This window comes from Manis javanica, chromosome 15, assembly GCF_040802235.1.
Source record: "Manis javanica isolate MJ-LG chromosome 15, MJ_LKY, whole genome shotgun sequence".
In the NCBI taxonomy this organism is placed as follows: domain Eukaryota; kingdom Metazoa; phylum Chordata; class Mammalia; order Pholidota; family Manidae; genus Manis; species Manis javanica.
Window position 1 is genome coordinate 3,030,854 of NC_133170.1, and position 14,536 is coordinate 3,045,389.

Sequence of the window (14,536 nt, forward strand, 5' to 3'; positions counted from 1 at the left end):
TAAGCAGAATGGATAAGATGCAAGAGGCCATTGATGGAATAGAAACCAGAGAACAGGAATGCATAGAAGCTGATGCAGAGAGAGATAAAAGGATCTCCAGGAATGAAACAATATTAAGAGAACTGTGTGACCAATCCAAAAGGAACAATATCGCATTATAGGAGTACCAGAGGAAGAAGAGAGAGAAAAAGGGATAGAGAGTGTCTTTGAAGAAATAATTGCTGAGAACTTCCCCAAACTGGGGGAGGAAATAGTTGCTCAGACTACGGAGGCACACAGAACTCCTGAGAGATGGGATCCAAAGAGGACAACACCAAGACACATAATAATTAAAATGGCAAAGATCAAGGACAAGGACAGAGTATTAAAGGCAGCCAGAGAGAGTAAAAAGGTCACCTACAAAGGAAAACCCATCAGGCTATCATCAGACTTCTCAAAAGAAACCTTACAGGCCAGAAGAGAATGGCATGATATATTTAATGCAATGAAACAGAAGGGCCTTGAACCAAGGATACTGTATCCAGCACGATTATCATTTAAATAGGAAGTAGGGATTAAACAATTTCCAGACAAGCAAAAGTTGAGGGAATTTGCCTCCCACAAACCACCTCTACAGGGTATCTTAGAGGGACTGCTCTAGTTGGGAGCACTCCTAAAAAGAGCACAGAACAAAACACCCAACATATGAAGAATGGAGGAGGAGGAAAAAAGAGGGGAATGAAATAATCATCAGACTGTGTTTATAACAGCTCAATAAGCGAGTGAGGTCAGAGAGTATGGTAGTAAACAAGCTAACCTTGAACCTTTGGCAACCACAAATCTAAAGCCTGCAATGGCAATAAGTACATATCTTTCAATAATCACCCTAAATGTAAATGGACTGAATGCACCAGCCAAAAGACACAGAGTAACAGAATGGATAAAAAAGCAAGACCCATCTATATGCTGCTTACAAGAGACTCACCTCAAACCCAAAGACATGCACAGACTAAAAGTCAAGGGATGGAAAAACATATTTCAGGCAAACAACAGAGAGAAGAAAGCAGGGGTTGCAGTACTAATATCAAACAAAATAGACTTCAAAATAAAGAAAGTAACAAGATATAAAGAAGGACATTACATAATGATAAAGGGCTCAGTCCAACAAGAGGATATAACCATTACAAACATATATGCACCCAATACAAGGGCACCAATATATGTGAAACAAATACTAACAGAATTAAAGGAGGAAATAGAATGCAATGCATTCACTTTGGGAGACTTTAACACACCACTCACTCCAAAGGACAGATCCACCAGACAGAAAATAAGTAAGGACACAGAGGCACTGAACAACACACTAGAACAGATGGACCTAATAGGCATCTATAGAACTCTACATCCAAAAGCAACAGGATACACATTCTTCTCAAGTGCACATGGAACATTCTCCAGAATAGACCACATACTAGGCCACAAAAAGAACCTCAGTAAATTCCAAAAGATTGAAATCCTACCAGCCAACTTTTCAGACCAAAAAGGTATAAAACTAGAAATAAATTTACAAAGAAAGCAAAAAGGCTCACAAACACATGGAGGCTTCACAACATGCTCCTAAATAATCAATGGATCAATGACCAAATTAAAATGGAGATCCAGTAATATATGGAAACAAATGACAACAACACAACGCCCCAACTTCTGTGGAATGCAGCAAAAGCAGTCTTAAGAGGAAATTATATAACAATCCGGGCATATTTAAAGAAGGAAGAACAATCCCAAATGAATAGTCTAATGTCACAATTATCGAAATTGGAAAAAGAAGAACAAATGAGGCCTAAGGTCAGTAGATGGAGGGACATAATAAAGATCAGAGAAGAAATAAACAAAATTGAGAAGAATGAAACAATAGAAAAAAATCGATGAAACCAAGAGCTGGTTCTTCGAGAAAATAAACAAAATAGATAAGCCTCTAGCCAGACTTATTAAGAGAAAAAGAGAATCAACACACATCAACAGAATCAGAAACGAGAAAGGAAAGGAAACATCACAACGGACACCACAGAAATACAAAGAATTATTAGAGAATACTATGAAAACCTATATGCTAACAAGCTGGAAAACCTAGGAGAAATGGACAACTTCCTAGAAAAATACAACAGTCCAAGACTGACCCAGAAAGAAACAGAAAATCTAAACAGACCAATTACCAGCAATGAAATTGAAGTGGTAATCAAAAAACTACCCAAGAACAAAACCCCCGGGCCAGATGGATTTACCTTGGAATTTTATCAGACATACAGAGAGGACATAACACCCATTCTCCTTAAAGTTTTCCAAAAAATAGAAGAGGAGGGAATACTCCCAAACTCATTCTATGAAGCCAACATCACCCTACTACCAAAACAAGGCAAAGACCCCACCAAAAAAGAAAACTAGAGACCAATATCCCTAATGAACGTAGATGCAAAAATACTCAACAAAATATTGGCAAACCGAATTCAAAAATACATCAAGAGGATCATACACCATGACCAAGTGGGATTCATCCCAGGGATGCAAGGATGGTACAACATTCGAAAGTCCATCAACATCATCCACCACATCAACAAAAAGAAAGACAAAAACCACATGATCATCTCCATAGATGCTGAAAAAGCATTTGACAAAGTTCTACATCCATTCATGATAAAAACTCTCAGCAAAATGGGAATAGAGGGCAAGTACCTCAACACAATAAAGGCCATATATGATAAACCCACAGCCAACATCATACTGAACAGCAAGAGGCTGAAAGCTTTTCCTCTGAGATCGGGAACTAGACAGGGATGCCCACTCTCCCCACTGTTATTCAACGTAGCACTGGAGGTCCTAGCCATGGCAATCAGACAAAACAAAGAAATACAAAGAATCCAGACTGGTAAAGAAGAAGTCAAACTGTCACTATTTGCAAATGACATGATATTGTACATAAAAAACCCTAACGACTCCACTGCAAAACTACTAGAACTAATATCGGAATTCAGCAAAGTTGCAGGATACAAAATTAACACACAGAAATCTGTAGCTTTCCTATACACTAACAATGAACTAATAGAAAGAGAAATCAGGAAAACAATACCATCCACAATAACATCAAAAAGAACAAAATACCTAGGAATAAACCTAACCAAGGAAGTGAAAGACCTATACCCTGAACACTATAAAACACTCTTAAGAGAAATTAAAGAGGTCACTAACAGATGGAAACTCATCCCATGCTCATGGCTAGGAAGAATTAATATCGTCAAAATGGCCATCCTGCCCAAAGCAATATACAGATTCCATGCAATCCCTATCAAATTACCAACAGCATTCTTCAATGAACTGGAACAAATAGTTCAAAAATTCATATGGAACTGTCAAAGACCTCAAATAGCCAATGCAATCCTGAGAAGGAAGAATAAAGTGGGGGGGATCTCGCTCCCCAACTTCAAGCTCTACTACGAAGCCACAGTAATCAAGACAATTTGGTACTGGCACAAGAACAGACCCACAAACCAGTGGAACAGAATAGAGACTCCAGACATTAACCCAAAGATATATGGTCAATTAATATACAATAAAGGAGTCATGGACATACAATGGGGAAATGACAGTCTCTTCAACAGATGGTGCTGGCAAAACTGGACAGCTACATGTAAGAGAATGAAACTGGATCACTGTCTAACCCCATACACAAAAGTAAACTCCAAATGGATCAAAGACCTGAATGTAAGTCATGAAACCATAAAACTCTTAGAAAAAAACATAGGCAAAAATCTCATGGACATAAACATGAGTGACTTCTTCATGAACATATCTCCCTGGGCAAGGGAAACAAAGGCAAAAATGAACAAGTGGGTCTATATCAAGCTAAAAAGCTTCTGTACAGCAAAGGACACCATCAATAGAACAAAAAGGTACCCTACAGTATGGGAGAACATATTCATAAATGACAGATCCGATAAAGGATTGACATCCAAAATATATAAAGAGCTCACACACCTCAACAAACAAAAAGCAAATAATCCAATTAAAAAATGGGCAGAGGAGCTGAATAGACAGTTCTCCAAAGAAGAAATCCAGATGGCCAACAGGCACATGAAAAGATGCTCCACATCGCTAATCATCAGAGAAATGCAAATTAAAACCACAGTGAGATATCACCTCACACCAGTAAGGATCACCATCATCGAAAAGACAAACAACAACAAATGTTAGCGAGGTTGTGGAGAAAGGGGAACCCTCCTACACTGCTGGTGGGAATGTAAACTAGTTCAACCATTGTGGAAAGCAGTATGGAGGTTCCTCAGAATGCTCAAAATAGAAATACCATTTGACCCAGGAATTCCACTTATAGGAATTTACCCTAAGAATGCAGCACTCCAGTTTGAAAAAGACAGATGCACCCCTATGTTTATCGCTGCACTGTTCACAATAGCCAAGATATGGAAGCAACCTAAATGTCCATCAGTAGATGAATGGATAAAGAAGATGTGGTACATATACACAATGGAATATTATGCAGCCATAAGAAAAAAACAGATCCTACCATTCGCAACAACATGGATGGAGCTAGAGGGTATTATGCTCAGTGAAATAAGCCAAGCGGAGAAGGACAAGTACCAAATGATTTCACTCATATGTGGAGTATAAGAACAAAGGAAAACTGAAGGAACAAAACAGCAGGAGAATCACAGAACCCAAGAATGGACTAATAGTTACCAAAGGGAAAGGGAGTGGGGGCGATGGGTGGGAAGGGAGGGATAAGGGCAGGGAAAAAGAAAGAGGGCATTACAATTACCATGTATAGTGCACGGGGGGCACAGGGAGGGCTGTGCAACACAGAGAAGACAAGTAGTGATTTTACAGCATCTTACTACGCAGATGGACAGTGACTGTGAAGGGGTATGTGGGGGGGACTTGGTGAAGGGGGGAACCTAGTAAACATAATGTTCTTTCTGTAGTTGTAGATTAATGATACCAAAATAAAAAGAAATAAAAAAATAAAAAATACTAGATGCACATATGTACTATCTCTATGCCTGCTTGCGCATGTGCACAGTAAAGGCTGAAAGCAAACGCCCATCGGTAGGGTACAGATGAAATAAAGTGTGGTTCACTGACAAAGGAATACAGGGCAGACCATTTCAAAGAAAAGTAACCCCATATACAACGATTTAGAAAGACTACCAAGATACACTGCTAAGTAAAAAACAACAGACAGAGTATGCTGCCACTTTTGGAAAATAAAAAGGCAGAGCATGAATGGACAAGCATATGCATGGACTACATCTGGGAGTATAAACAAGAGATGTAACAACGGGACCTGCCTCTGGGGACAACTGGGTGGTGGGAGAAGGAGGGTAAATATTTTCAATGCATCATGTTTCACACATCCTATTATCTATTATAAAAGTAAGGAACTGTTTTTAAAGACCCTGAAAATCATTCAATAAGCATAATGTACCAAGCGAAGACAAAAATTATGAATATAAATTAATGAACTAAGGGTGAATATAAGTAAAAACAAGATTTTGAAATTAATAAGAAAAATAAACTATAAAAGTTCTAAGGAAATACTATATAGTTCCTTAACTAGATATAACACTAAAATATTGAAAATTTACTGGCTTCCCGCAAAAAAATGTAGTAACTATTATATTACTTAGTTGAGTCCTTTCAAATTTAAAGTTTTCAACAATCTCCTATAGGAAGGAGGAAAAATACAGACATCAGGATCTGTGTCTGTATAAACCAACCAATGGAGAAAAATAATTAAACCTTATTTGTATGAATAAAACTCTCAAAACAAAAAATAGTGAGCATTAACAAACCAAACTCCCCTCAAGCACACCTCTGAAAACAAAAGATACTATTTTGACCACCAGAGGGCACCCAAGTTTCATTAAAAATGACAAAATTATGTTAGAGAATTCTAGTCCTAATTTTGCCAGTTGAGAGCTGGGCAGGGCATCTCCCTTGTCCTTATCTCTGAAAGGACTGCATTAGATGTTTAAGGTCATTTTCATGTAGAATATTAAGAAACTGCTTTAAATTATTTCGCATTTAGTTAAAAAAGAAAAAACTGGCACCCATCATCTGAAAATCCCTCCAGCTTTATATTGGCGGTTACAGCCCCACCTCCAACAGTCATCCTGCGATCAAGGCAACAATCATCGACTCATCAAAGAACACTACACTTACTCGGCAAAAATTTGATGGAGGATATTTTAATGGCTTTCCCCCAAAATAAAGAAAGTGCACTGAGCAAGCTTGGGTAAAATGAAAAAAACAAAGCAAAACAAAAGAGAGAATGGGCAATTCAGGATGAAAGTTGCAAATCTATGAACTATTCTTACATTTTAAAAAAATCTAAATCAACTCAAGCCTGTACCTCTACCTACCACTCTGCATGAAATTCAAAGGCCAGAGTAGCTCTACTAGAAAGATTAGGGGGTTTTGTGAAAGACCTCATTGGCCAAGGACAGAAATAAGCCTGTCCTTACAGTCTTCAACCGTCGGGTCACTTCTGGTTTAGCTGCCTTTTTCTGCCTGACAGTCTGGAAAACAACAGAGTTCTGTTGCAATCACCTCAAAGTAGCCCTACTTTAATTAATCAATCCACAATTTATAGAAGCTAAAAAGAAAAAAAAAGGAACAAAAAAAGTAAAAGTATGTAATTTTGATGAAAACTGCCCAATTGGAAACAAAGCAGCTAAGCAAGCAAAAAACAAATAGAATCATGTAGGAATTTGACACAGGATTGTCTAGAATATGCATCATCAAGAAACAAAGAGACCAAGTAAATTCATCTGTGGAAGAGCGAAATACGAACAAATCAAAGAGCTAAAACCCAGAGACGCCTCAACAAATAGAAGCAGAAAAAACCTAAGTGAAACAAATCTTTGTGGTAGGGAGTGACTGTTTAACGGGTGTGCTGCTTTGGTTTGGGGCAATCAGGAGAGTCGGATCGGATAGTGGTGATGGTTGCACAACAGTGCGGATGTGCTTATTAATACTGATGAACTGCACATTTAAAAATGGGTAAATGTTAATTTTATGTTTTACCACAATAAAAAAATGTAAGGAACAAACAAACATAAATTTATCTGGCATTAGATAAACTGGAAACAAAGCAGACAGAGCAAGTGAAATTGCTGAATGTAACGATCAGTTCTGCAGGGTATCAATCTGTATATTGAACTAATTTCTACTAGAAATAAGCAGCATCCATGAAACGGCCAGACAACGCACTACTGTTCCCACCATTTCAGTTCCTTCAGGTAATCCTTGCTAATGGTTTTGCATATTTGACTCCCTATCTACTGATGCCCCAATGGAGTATTCACCTTACAGGGAAGAACAGAAATTTGTTTCAAGTAAAAATGTTTAGTAAATAAAGTAAATAAATTCTCTTTACCTTTAAAGAGTTGACAATTTTTAAGGATCTTAATTTAAAATTCAATTATTGTACATATAGTGAATACCTGTATAAAAGGAAAGTATCTTCCTTTACAAGTAACAGTAGCTAATTGCTTAAATGTCTACAAAATAGTGATTAAATAGAGACATTAGGCAATAAACTGATCTCCTGTAATCAATTATTTGTTTAAGTTATCACTTACCGGTAGGTATACAAAAATACTGTTTTTCAGAGTCTGTAGGTATTTCATTTGTAATGAATACCTATATTCACACCTATAACTGTTCATACAAAAGGGTATCAGAATATGATGCTTTATTGTAATCTAAATTGCTATACCTTTTCAGAAGAAAGAATATCAAAACAGTAGAACATAATAAAATGGGGAAATTAAATAGAATTTGGTATGATAAAACAATTATCCACTCATATAAAACATCCCCCCAAAAATTGAATAGCACTGGGGAGGGCCATGTCCAGGTACTAAACTACTTTTATCCTTGGGAAGTCTATGTAACTGGGGATGCAGGAATATAAACAGAAGAGTCCATATGCAACCTGTACTGTGAGTAAAACAAAACAGAAGACAAAGCTTGAGGATTATGTACAAAAGAAAAGAAAGAATACTGGGCTGTAAAGAAGATGGGCCTTACGCTGGATCTTGACCTAAGACAACAGAAAAGGGAAAAGGAACCAAAGAAGGACATGATGGTGAAAGTGCTGTAGGGTAATTAGGGATGAGAAGATGCTGTTTCACCTTAAATTCAAACAGGACCTGTAACGCTCAAAGGACTGTAAAACCGCTGATGAGTACAGCAACCTTCTGATCAACAGCACACGCTACTTATGGCATCATCCAGATTGAGGAAACTGACCCATCCCACAACTAGAAGCCCATCAGCTCAACTTGAACAAAATGCTCTCCCAGGGAAGGGACCATGTTCCCAGGTCATGACGTCACTAATATCCCAGTAGAAGTCTCAGAAGTAAAGTTCTCCAACCCAAGAGGATATGAAAACTGACCACTGGACACCTCTCCACATCACAGTGAGGCAGAAAACAGACTTAGAATTCAGTGTAGAGAATGTAAACTTCATTTAGAAGTTTACTAATAACTGGTTATTGACTATAAAAATCTCGTTCTCTTATGCCGCATTCAATAAAGAAAATATGTGTAATATGCCATTATGGTATACAGCTGACCTCTAGCAATGGGATTAGAATGAAGTCCATCTGTAATTCTGATTCCCCAAAACCTGAACTACTGACAGCCAACTGTTGTCTGGTAGCCTTGGCAGTAACATACACAGTCCATTGACATATATTTCATGTGCTCTGTGTTTGATATGCTATATTCTTACAATAAAGCAAGCTAGAGCAAACGTTTTTCAAACTCACAAAATCTCCAAAAACTTTCCCAATATGTTTATCAAAAAACCCTGCACATAAGTGGGCTTTCACAATTCAAACCCATGTTGCTCAAAAGTCAACTATATTTAATTCCAGAAAGAAATAAAAATACTTCTTCGAGCAACTCCAGTGAGCCACCCAACTGAGGGCCAAGGGGAAAGGGAGGACTTGAATTCTCTGCAAGGATAGCCTGGAAACTGAGAAAACAGAAAGTCACGGGTAATACCCTTTGTCAAACCACTCCCACTTGGAATCCACAGGCAAGGCAATAACTAACTCTTCATTTTATCCAAACAGGTAACAGCAGCAGGTTAGACTATAGAGTATAACTGCACATTGTTCTCATCAGCTTCCAGGATGAAATACACTAGATAAATTGCTGTCCCTCCTTCCCAAACCCATTCCTTTCTCTTTACATGCATCAGTAACTATCTGATAGCCAACCACAGTAAGTAGAAAGGTCACATGTGATCTCATACTTCAGACGAACAATAGGCCTTCGCATTGACTATTCCTTGCCTAGAATGCTTTTCTCAGCTGTCTACATGATCACCACTTTAATGTCACCTTCTTAATGTCAAACCCTAGATCCCCCTAATCTTGCAATTTTTCATTGTATAATCTACATGCTTAGTAATCACAGAGTGGATTTATGAATGCTGGTAATACCCTCCCTGTAGATAAATGATGCCCACATCTTCACTTCCATCCTGACTCCTTTCAAGAGGATGTCTGATCAGTGACTGCAGTAGGACATGAGGGGGACTCGATAATTATTAAGGGTGATGTAGTAACTACATTGTTTTTCTTGTGAAACCTTCATAAGAGTGTGTATCAATGATACCTTAGTTACAAAAAAAAAAGAGGATATCTGATGGATTACCTGCAAGTCAACACGCCACCAGTTCTTCACCTTCTCAGAAATCTGCCTCGTCTCCTGTCTTCCCCATTTTGGTCAATGGTAACACCAGGTCCCAAAGGCCCAAATCAGAAACCTGCATCATACAAGACCCAAAACTTGTCCTATCTCTTCACAAAGTCCAGTTATGTCTATCAGCTCCAATAAAGAGAAAGCTCACTACCAAACTATTACCTGTGTTCAGATGCCCTTCATCCAGCCACTGAACTCCCCGTAAAACAGGGGTCTCCCTGCTTCTCTCCCACCCTGTAAACTGTAGCCACAGTGTTCACTCTGATAAGACACCTAATTTAAAAATCCCTCAATGGTTCTCCATATCAAAAGAATAGTTTCAACCCTCACCTGAAAAAGGCTTCTTTGTGGCACTGCTCCTGCCTTCCCAGCTTCACCTCCGACCATCTCCCCGCCGTCCCCAGAACCGCCGGGCGCACAAACTGCTCGTCTTCCAAGTAGCTGCTGTTTCTCACCACCCGCCCTGGCAGGCTCCCCCTCTGCTTGCAGTCTCCTGCTTACCCGCCTTCACGTGCTACTCTCCCTCCGGCGCTCATCTCCAATGTCAGCTTCTCGTTACGTTCTCAAGAACAAAGCTGTTCCGTCTTTGGACCTTTCAAAGCACCTGCTCTAAGAGTACTATACAACATCTTACTCGCCTTCCTTCCCTCCCTCTCCTCCTTCCCAAACCAAGCACCACTGCAAAGGCCGTGCCTGCCCCTCTCTTACTCCTGCAGCTTGGCAGAGTACAGGCATCATTCTTACGACCACCTACCCGAGCCATCCCAGAGAGCCTCGTGCTAGCCTGCACCTTCCCACCGCAGGTTTTCCCTGCTATTCAGAAGTTCGCTTTATGCCACTTTGCTTTCACCAAAGACCTACATCAGTACCTGTTTTCTGTACCAAAAGAAATCCGAAGAGGATTGTCACTCTTAGGAAATAATAATGGCTTCTTCACATTCAGCCATTCCAGATTACAAAAGGTTCCATAGGAACGCTCTACTTTCAGATAGTGGGGGAACCTGTATTCAGACACTTTCCAGTGAGCATTACTAGATTATGGCTCCTGTCACTTCATGTGACACTAATGTCACTTTGTTGAGCAAAAGGTACCACCAGTGCGAATCCTTGAGCTCTAGCACCGAAAGCAGTGATCTCAAACCTGGCTGCATACTAGAATCATCTGAGGAGCTTTAAAAAATGCCAATGCCTAGGCCCTATCCTCTAAGATCCCTATATAATTGGCTGGGGGGTGGCAGAGGGTGGGGGAGAGAAGGGGGTAAGGGACCCTAATACTTTTCTTAAAATCACAGACATCTCATCTAAGCATAAGAGCCAGTCCAGACACCCTATACTGAAACAAGAAGCTTTTAAGGGTTGACTTGATCCTAAAATGTGTATAGTATTATTTCTCTGACTTGATCCTAAAATGTGTATAGTATTATTTCTATTGCAAAATATTTAAAATTCCAAACAACTAAGATTAAAAATGAATTTTAGAACATAATTAAAGTCTGTGCTAAAAAACTCACACTGATGCCAATTAAAATGGTCAACACTGAGCAAAGCATCTATTAGAATTAATCATTGTTCACTGTTCAGGAAGAGATAAATACAGGCAATGGTAGCTAAGAAAGCCAAGAAATTTCAACAGAATGTTGAAAGACAACAGTGAATCCAAGAAAAGGAAAAGGAATTGGGGAGGATAAAATGGACTTGAGGAGATAGAACTGACCAGAGCAGAAGACTCACACTGCAAAGGAGTGGGAAGGAAGCCTGCACAGGCGATTCGCAAGCTTTCTTTTGCTCCCAGAAGTAGATACTATCCCTCCCATTCCGGATAAAACATGCAAGTTCCAAAAAGCTCAAATCCCAGAGCCAAAAGGGGCCTCGAGTCTTACTCAGGCCTGCATTTTAAGGCCCATCCTTTTCCATCATATCCCACTGCTTCACAAAGGAAACAGGTAAAGACAGAGAAGAAATTCCAGGGCATTAAATGATACAGCAAAGCAGAAAAACTACAGGGGGGCTTGGTGCTTCGTAACGACCATGACTCAGTACTGAATACTGCATTCTCGACTGGTTTTCCAAGTTACATGACCTTTCAATGCTTTAAGGATACCTCTTTTTAAGCCCTACTGTACTGTATAGAATACTTAATAGGAGATTCTTGGTTGTTCATTTTAAGTGACCAAGTAACTGAAATGACAAAAGTTAATAGAAATACCAGATGTTTACCTATGTACAACATAAATTAAATCTCATTTCACATCTGGATGGGGGTCTTAACTGTCAGCCTCCTTCTAGTCTTTTACCTTCCAATTCACCCTTAACAAAGGATACCCAATTAACTTTGCTAATACATCATTCATATCTTGTTTCTCTGATGAAGAATTTAAATAGTTTATTACCTGTAACAAACCCAAACTTTTATGCCCTTCCTATGCCCTCTTCTGTCATGTCCCCAACCTCCTGTTCTCTGCAGAAGCGTCGTTCATGCTAGCGCTCTCACCGGGCCACAAGGTAGCACAGCACCCTAGAGTTGTCTGACTTCTTTCAAACCTGGAATACCTCTTACGCCGTTCTGTCATTCAACCTCCAACCATCCCTAAGGCCGGCTCAAAATCCAGTATTCCCCGCGAAGCCCGTGTCTAAAACCTACAACACGTAGAAGACTCTGAACTCAGGCCACACGTGACAAATGTTTGGCCAGGGTTTTTTCTTTAATAAAATCTAATTCATTGACAACCCTTAAAACCTGGGAGATAACACTTTGAAAAGAACCTGTATTTCCAACATCTCTTGAAAAAAGGGGGTGCTCTGGCAATGCGGCAATCATGATGGGGAAAAGCCACAAGCAAGAGGAGCCACCGGCAGCTTTCAGGCCTAGAATCAGGTGGGATTGCTCTGTCCTCACCTGTTTCCTTTGTGAAGCAACGGGATATGAAGTCAAGGGATGGGCCTAAAGTCATGCAAATGCCGGCCCGAGTCAGACTCCAACATTCTTCAGCTCTGGGATCTGAGCTTTCAGTGCTTCCATGTTTTCTATGGAATAGGAGGGATAATACCTACTTCTAGGGAGCAATGAATGCTTGTTGAATCATCCATATTCTAGGCTCAAGGTTGAATCACCTGTAGATGTGTAGCAGTTGACCCCTTTCAAAAAGTTCTTACATTTTAAAGTCAGATGCTATGTCAACTCCCGACTTCTGAAATTCTACCTGGCAGCAAGTGAAATGATTCAAGAAATACGTGGGTGCCCATTAGGCACTGGAATTACAAAAATAAACAAGGTAAATACAGTCCATCACCCACAGCACATGGCAAGGGTGCCCTAAATCTGTCTATGGGAATAAAGGAAAAACCCCTCAGGAAGTGACTCTAAACTGAGATCTTTAGCAGGTGTAAGAATTCATCACAAAGAGGTAGAGGAAAAGTCTAAAAAATTAAATGCTACAGAGAGAGAAAAGGGCCCTTCCAAAGGCGCTGAGGGAGGAAAAAGTATTTTGAGAAAGTGAAATCAGTTTAGCCTGGCGAAGGCCATCATGCAGGTGTCACAAAACGGGCTCAACCGAAAGGGCTGGAGGGACAAGCCAGGTGTTAGGGTCCAGAGATGAAAGAATTTCCTAAAGAGGCTGAATATGTAATAGTTTGTTAAAAAGGGAATAGAGGTTTCAGAAAGCAGAGTTGTCCTGTTGAGGGGTGAAATGGGGGGGGAAAAAGCGGGAGCAGCAGTGAAAGGCTGGACCTAGGGGCATGATGAGGGTGGAGCGTACAGTCCGAAGGGGCTTACATCTTGGGCGGTAACCAAGGATAACGGGGATGTGAAGCATGGCGGTTTTGGCTGGCCGCAAGTTTGCCAAGAGAATGAGTCCCAGCGGTGCCCTGGTGGATGCGGAGGCATTCGGGCCTCTCAAAATTCGGCTTCGCCCCGGGCGGTTTGCACTCCCGTCTCGCTAGAGGACCTCGGCTTCAGTCTGGGTTGACTGTGCAGGCTCCGGAGAGGCTGTGGGTTCCAGGCTGTGGCACGCAGGCTCCCAGGGGCGGTCAGAGGCCTGGTCTGTGTGTGCAGGTGGGTAGAGGCATAAACTACGCTGCCCCGGTAATGATGGTCCTGTTTGTTTACCGACTCTTAGAGAAAGATCAGTGGGCCCACTACAGACTTAGGGAAGGGAAAGAGGCCCCAAAGTTCAGCATTTGTCCGCACCGACATTCAAGACGAGTCGTTCTGTGAATCCAGGTCTCTCCCCAAGTCGACCTTGCCTCCTCAACTAGACTGAGAGAGCCGCAGAAAAAAGCCCGGTTAACACTTTTTTGTAGCTCTCAGAGCGCCTAATAACGAACGGGGTACGTCGAGCACACTGGGTAAATTTACCGACTTTCTAATTGGTATTGGTCATTGAAGTGACCTAGTTCAGTCCATTTTTTTTTTTGCATATTTTCCGAATATTTGCTAACGAGAAGTGAACCTGTACCTCGGACTCGGGTGCCTGTATCGCGAGCTCCGCCGCGTCCCTGCAACCCCAGCCGCGGGGACGGCAGGCAGCGGGGAGGCCGGGGCTCGCCCGAGAGACGCCCGCCCGCTCCCCGCGGCGCCCCGCCCGCGCGCCCGCCCCGTTCTACCTCTCCGGCAGGTAAGAGGCGCTCCCCGACCTGCGTCGCCCGGACCCGCAACGCGGCCGTCCGCCCGCCGTCGCTCTGCCGGAGCACTTCCGGCGCGCGCGATGACGTCACAGAGCGCGCGCCGCCGGCCCGCCCCGGGGCCTGGCTTCGTCGCTGACGGGGAA

General features: G+C 41.2%; 1 protein-coding gene across 17 annotated transcripts in view; it reads right to left on the reverse strand.

Moving 5' to 3' along the window:
- PPHLN1 (periphilin 1) overlaps positions 1–14,533 on the reverse strand; it is a 98,296-nt gene extending 83,763 nt beyond the window's left edge. For 8 of the 17 annotated variants that reach the window (XM_037009763.2, XM_073222791.1, XM_037009793.2 and 5 more), the window contains exon 1: positions 13,543–13,950. In XM_037009763.2, the coding sequence (XP_036865658.2) occupies positions 13,543–13,582 (40 nt within the window). In that variant the 5' untranslated portion in view covers positions 13,583–13,950. The other 9 variants (XM_037009796.2, XM_037009760.2, XM_037009804.2 and 6 more) reach the window with 8 other exon arrangements.
- Between the last annotated feature and the right edge of the window lie 3 nt (positions 14,534–14,536).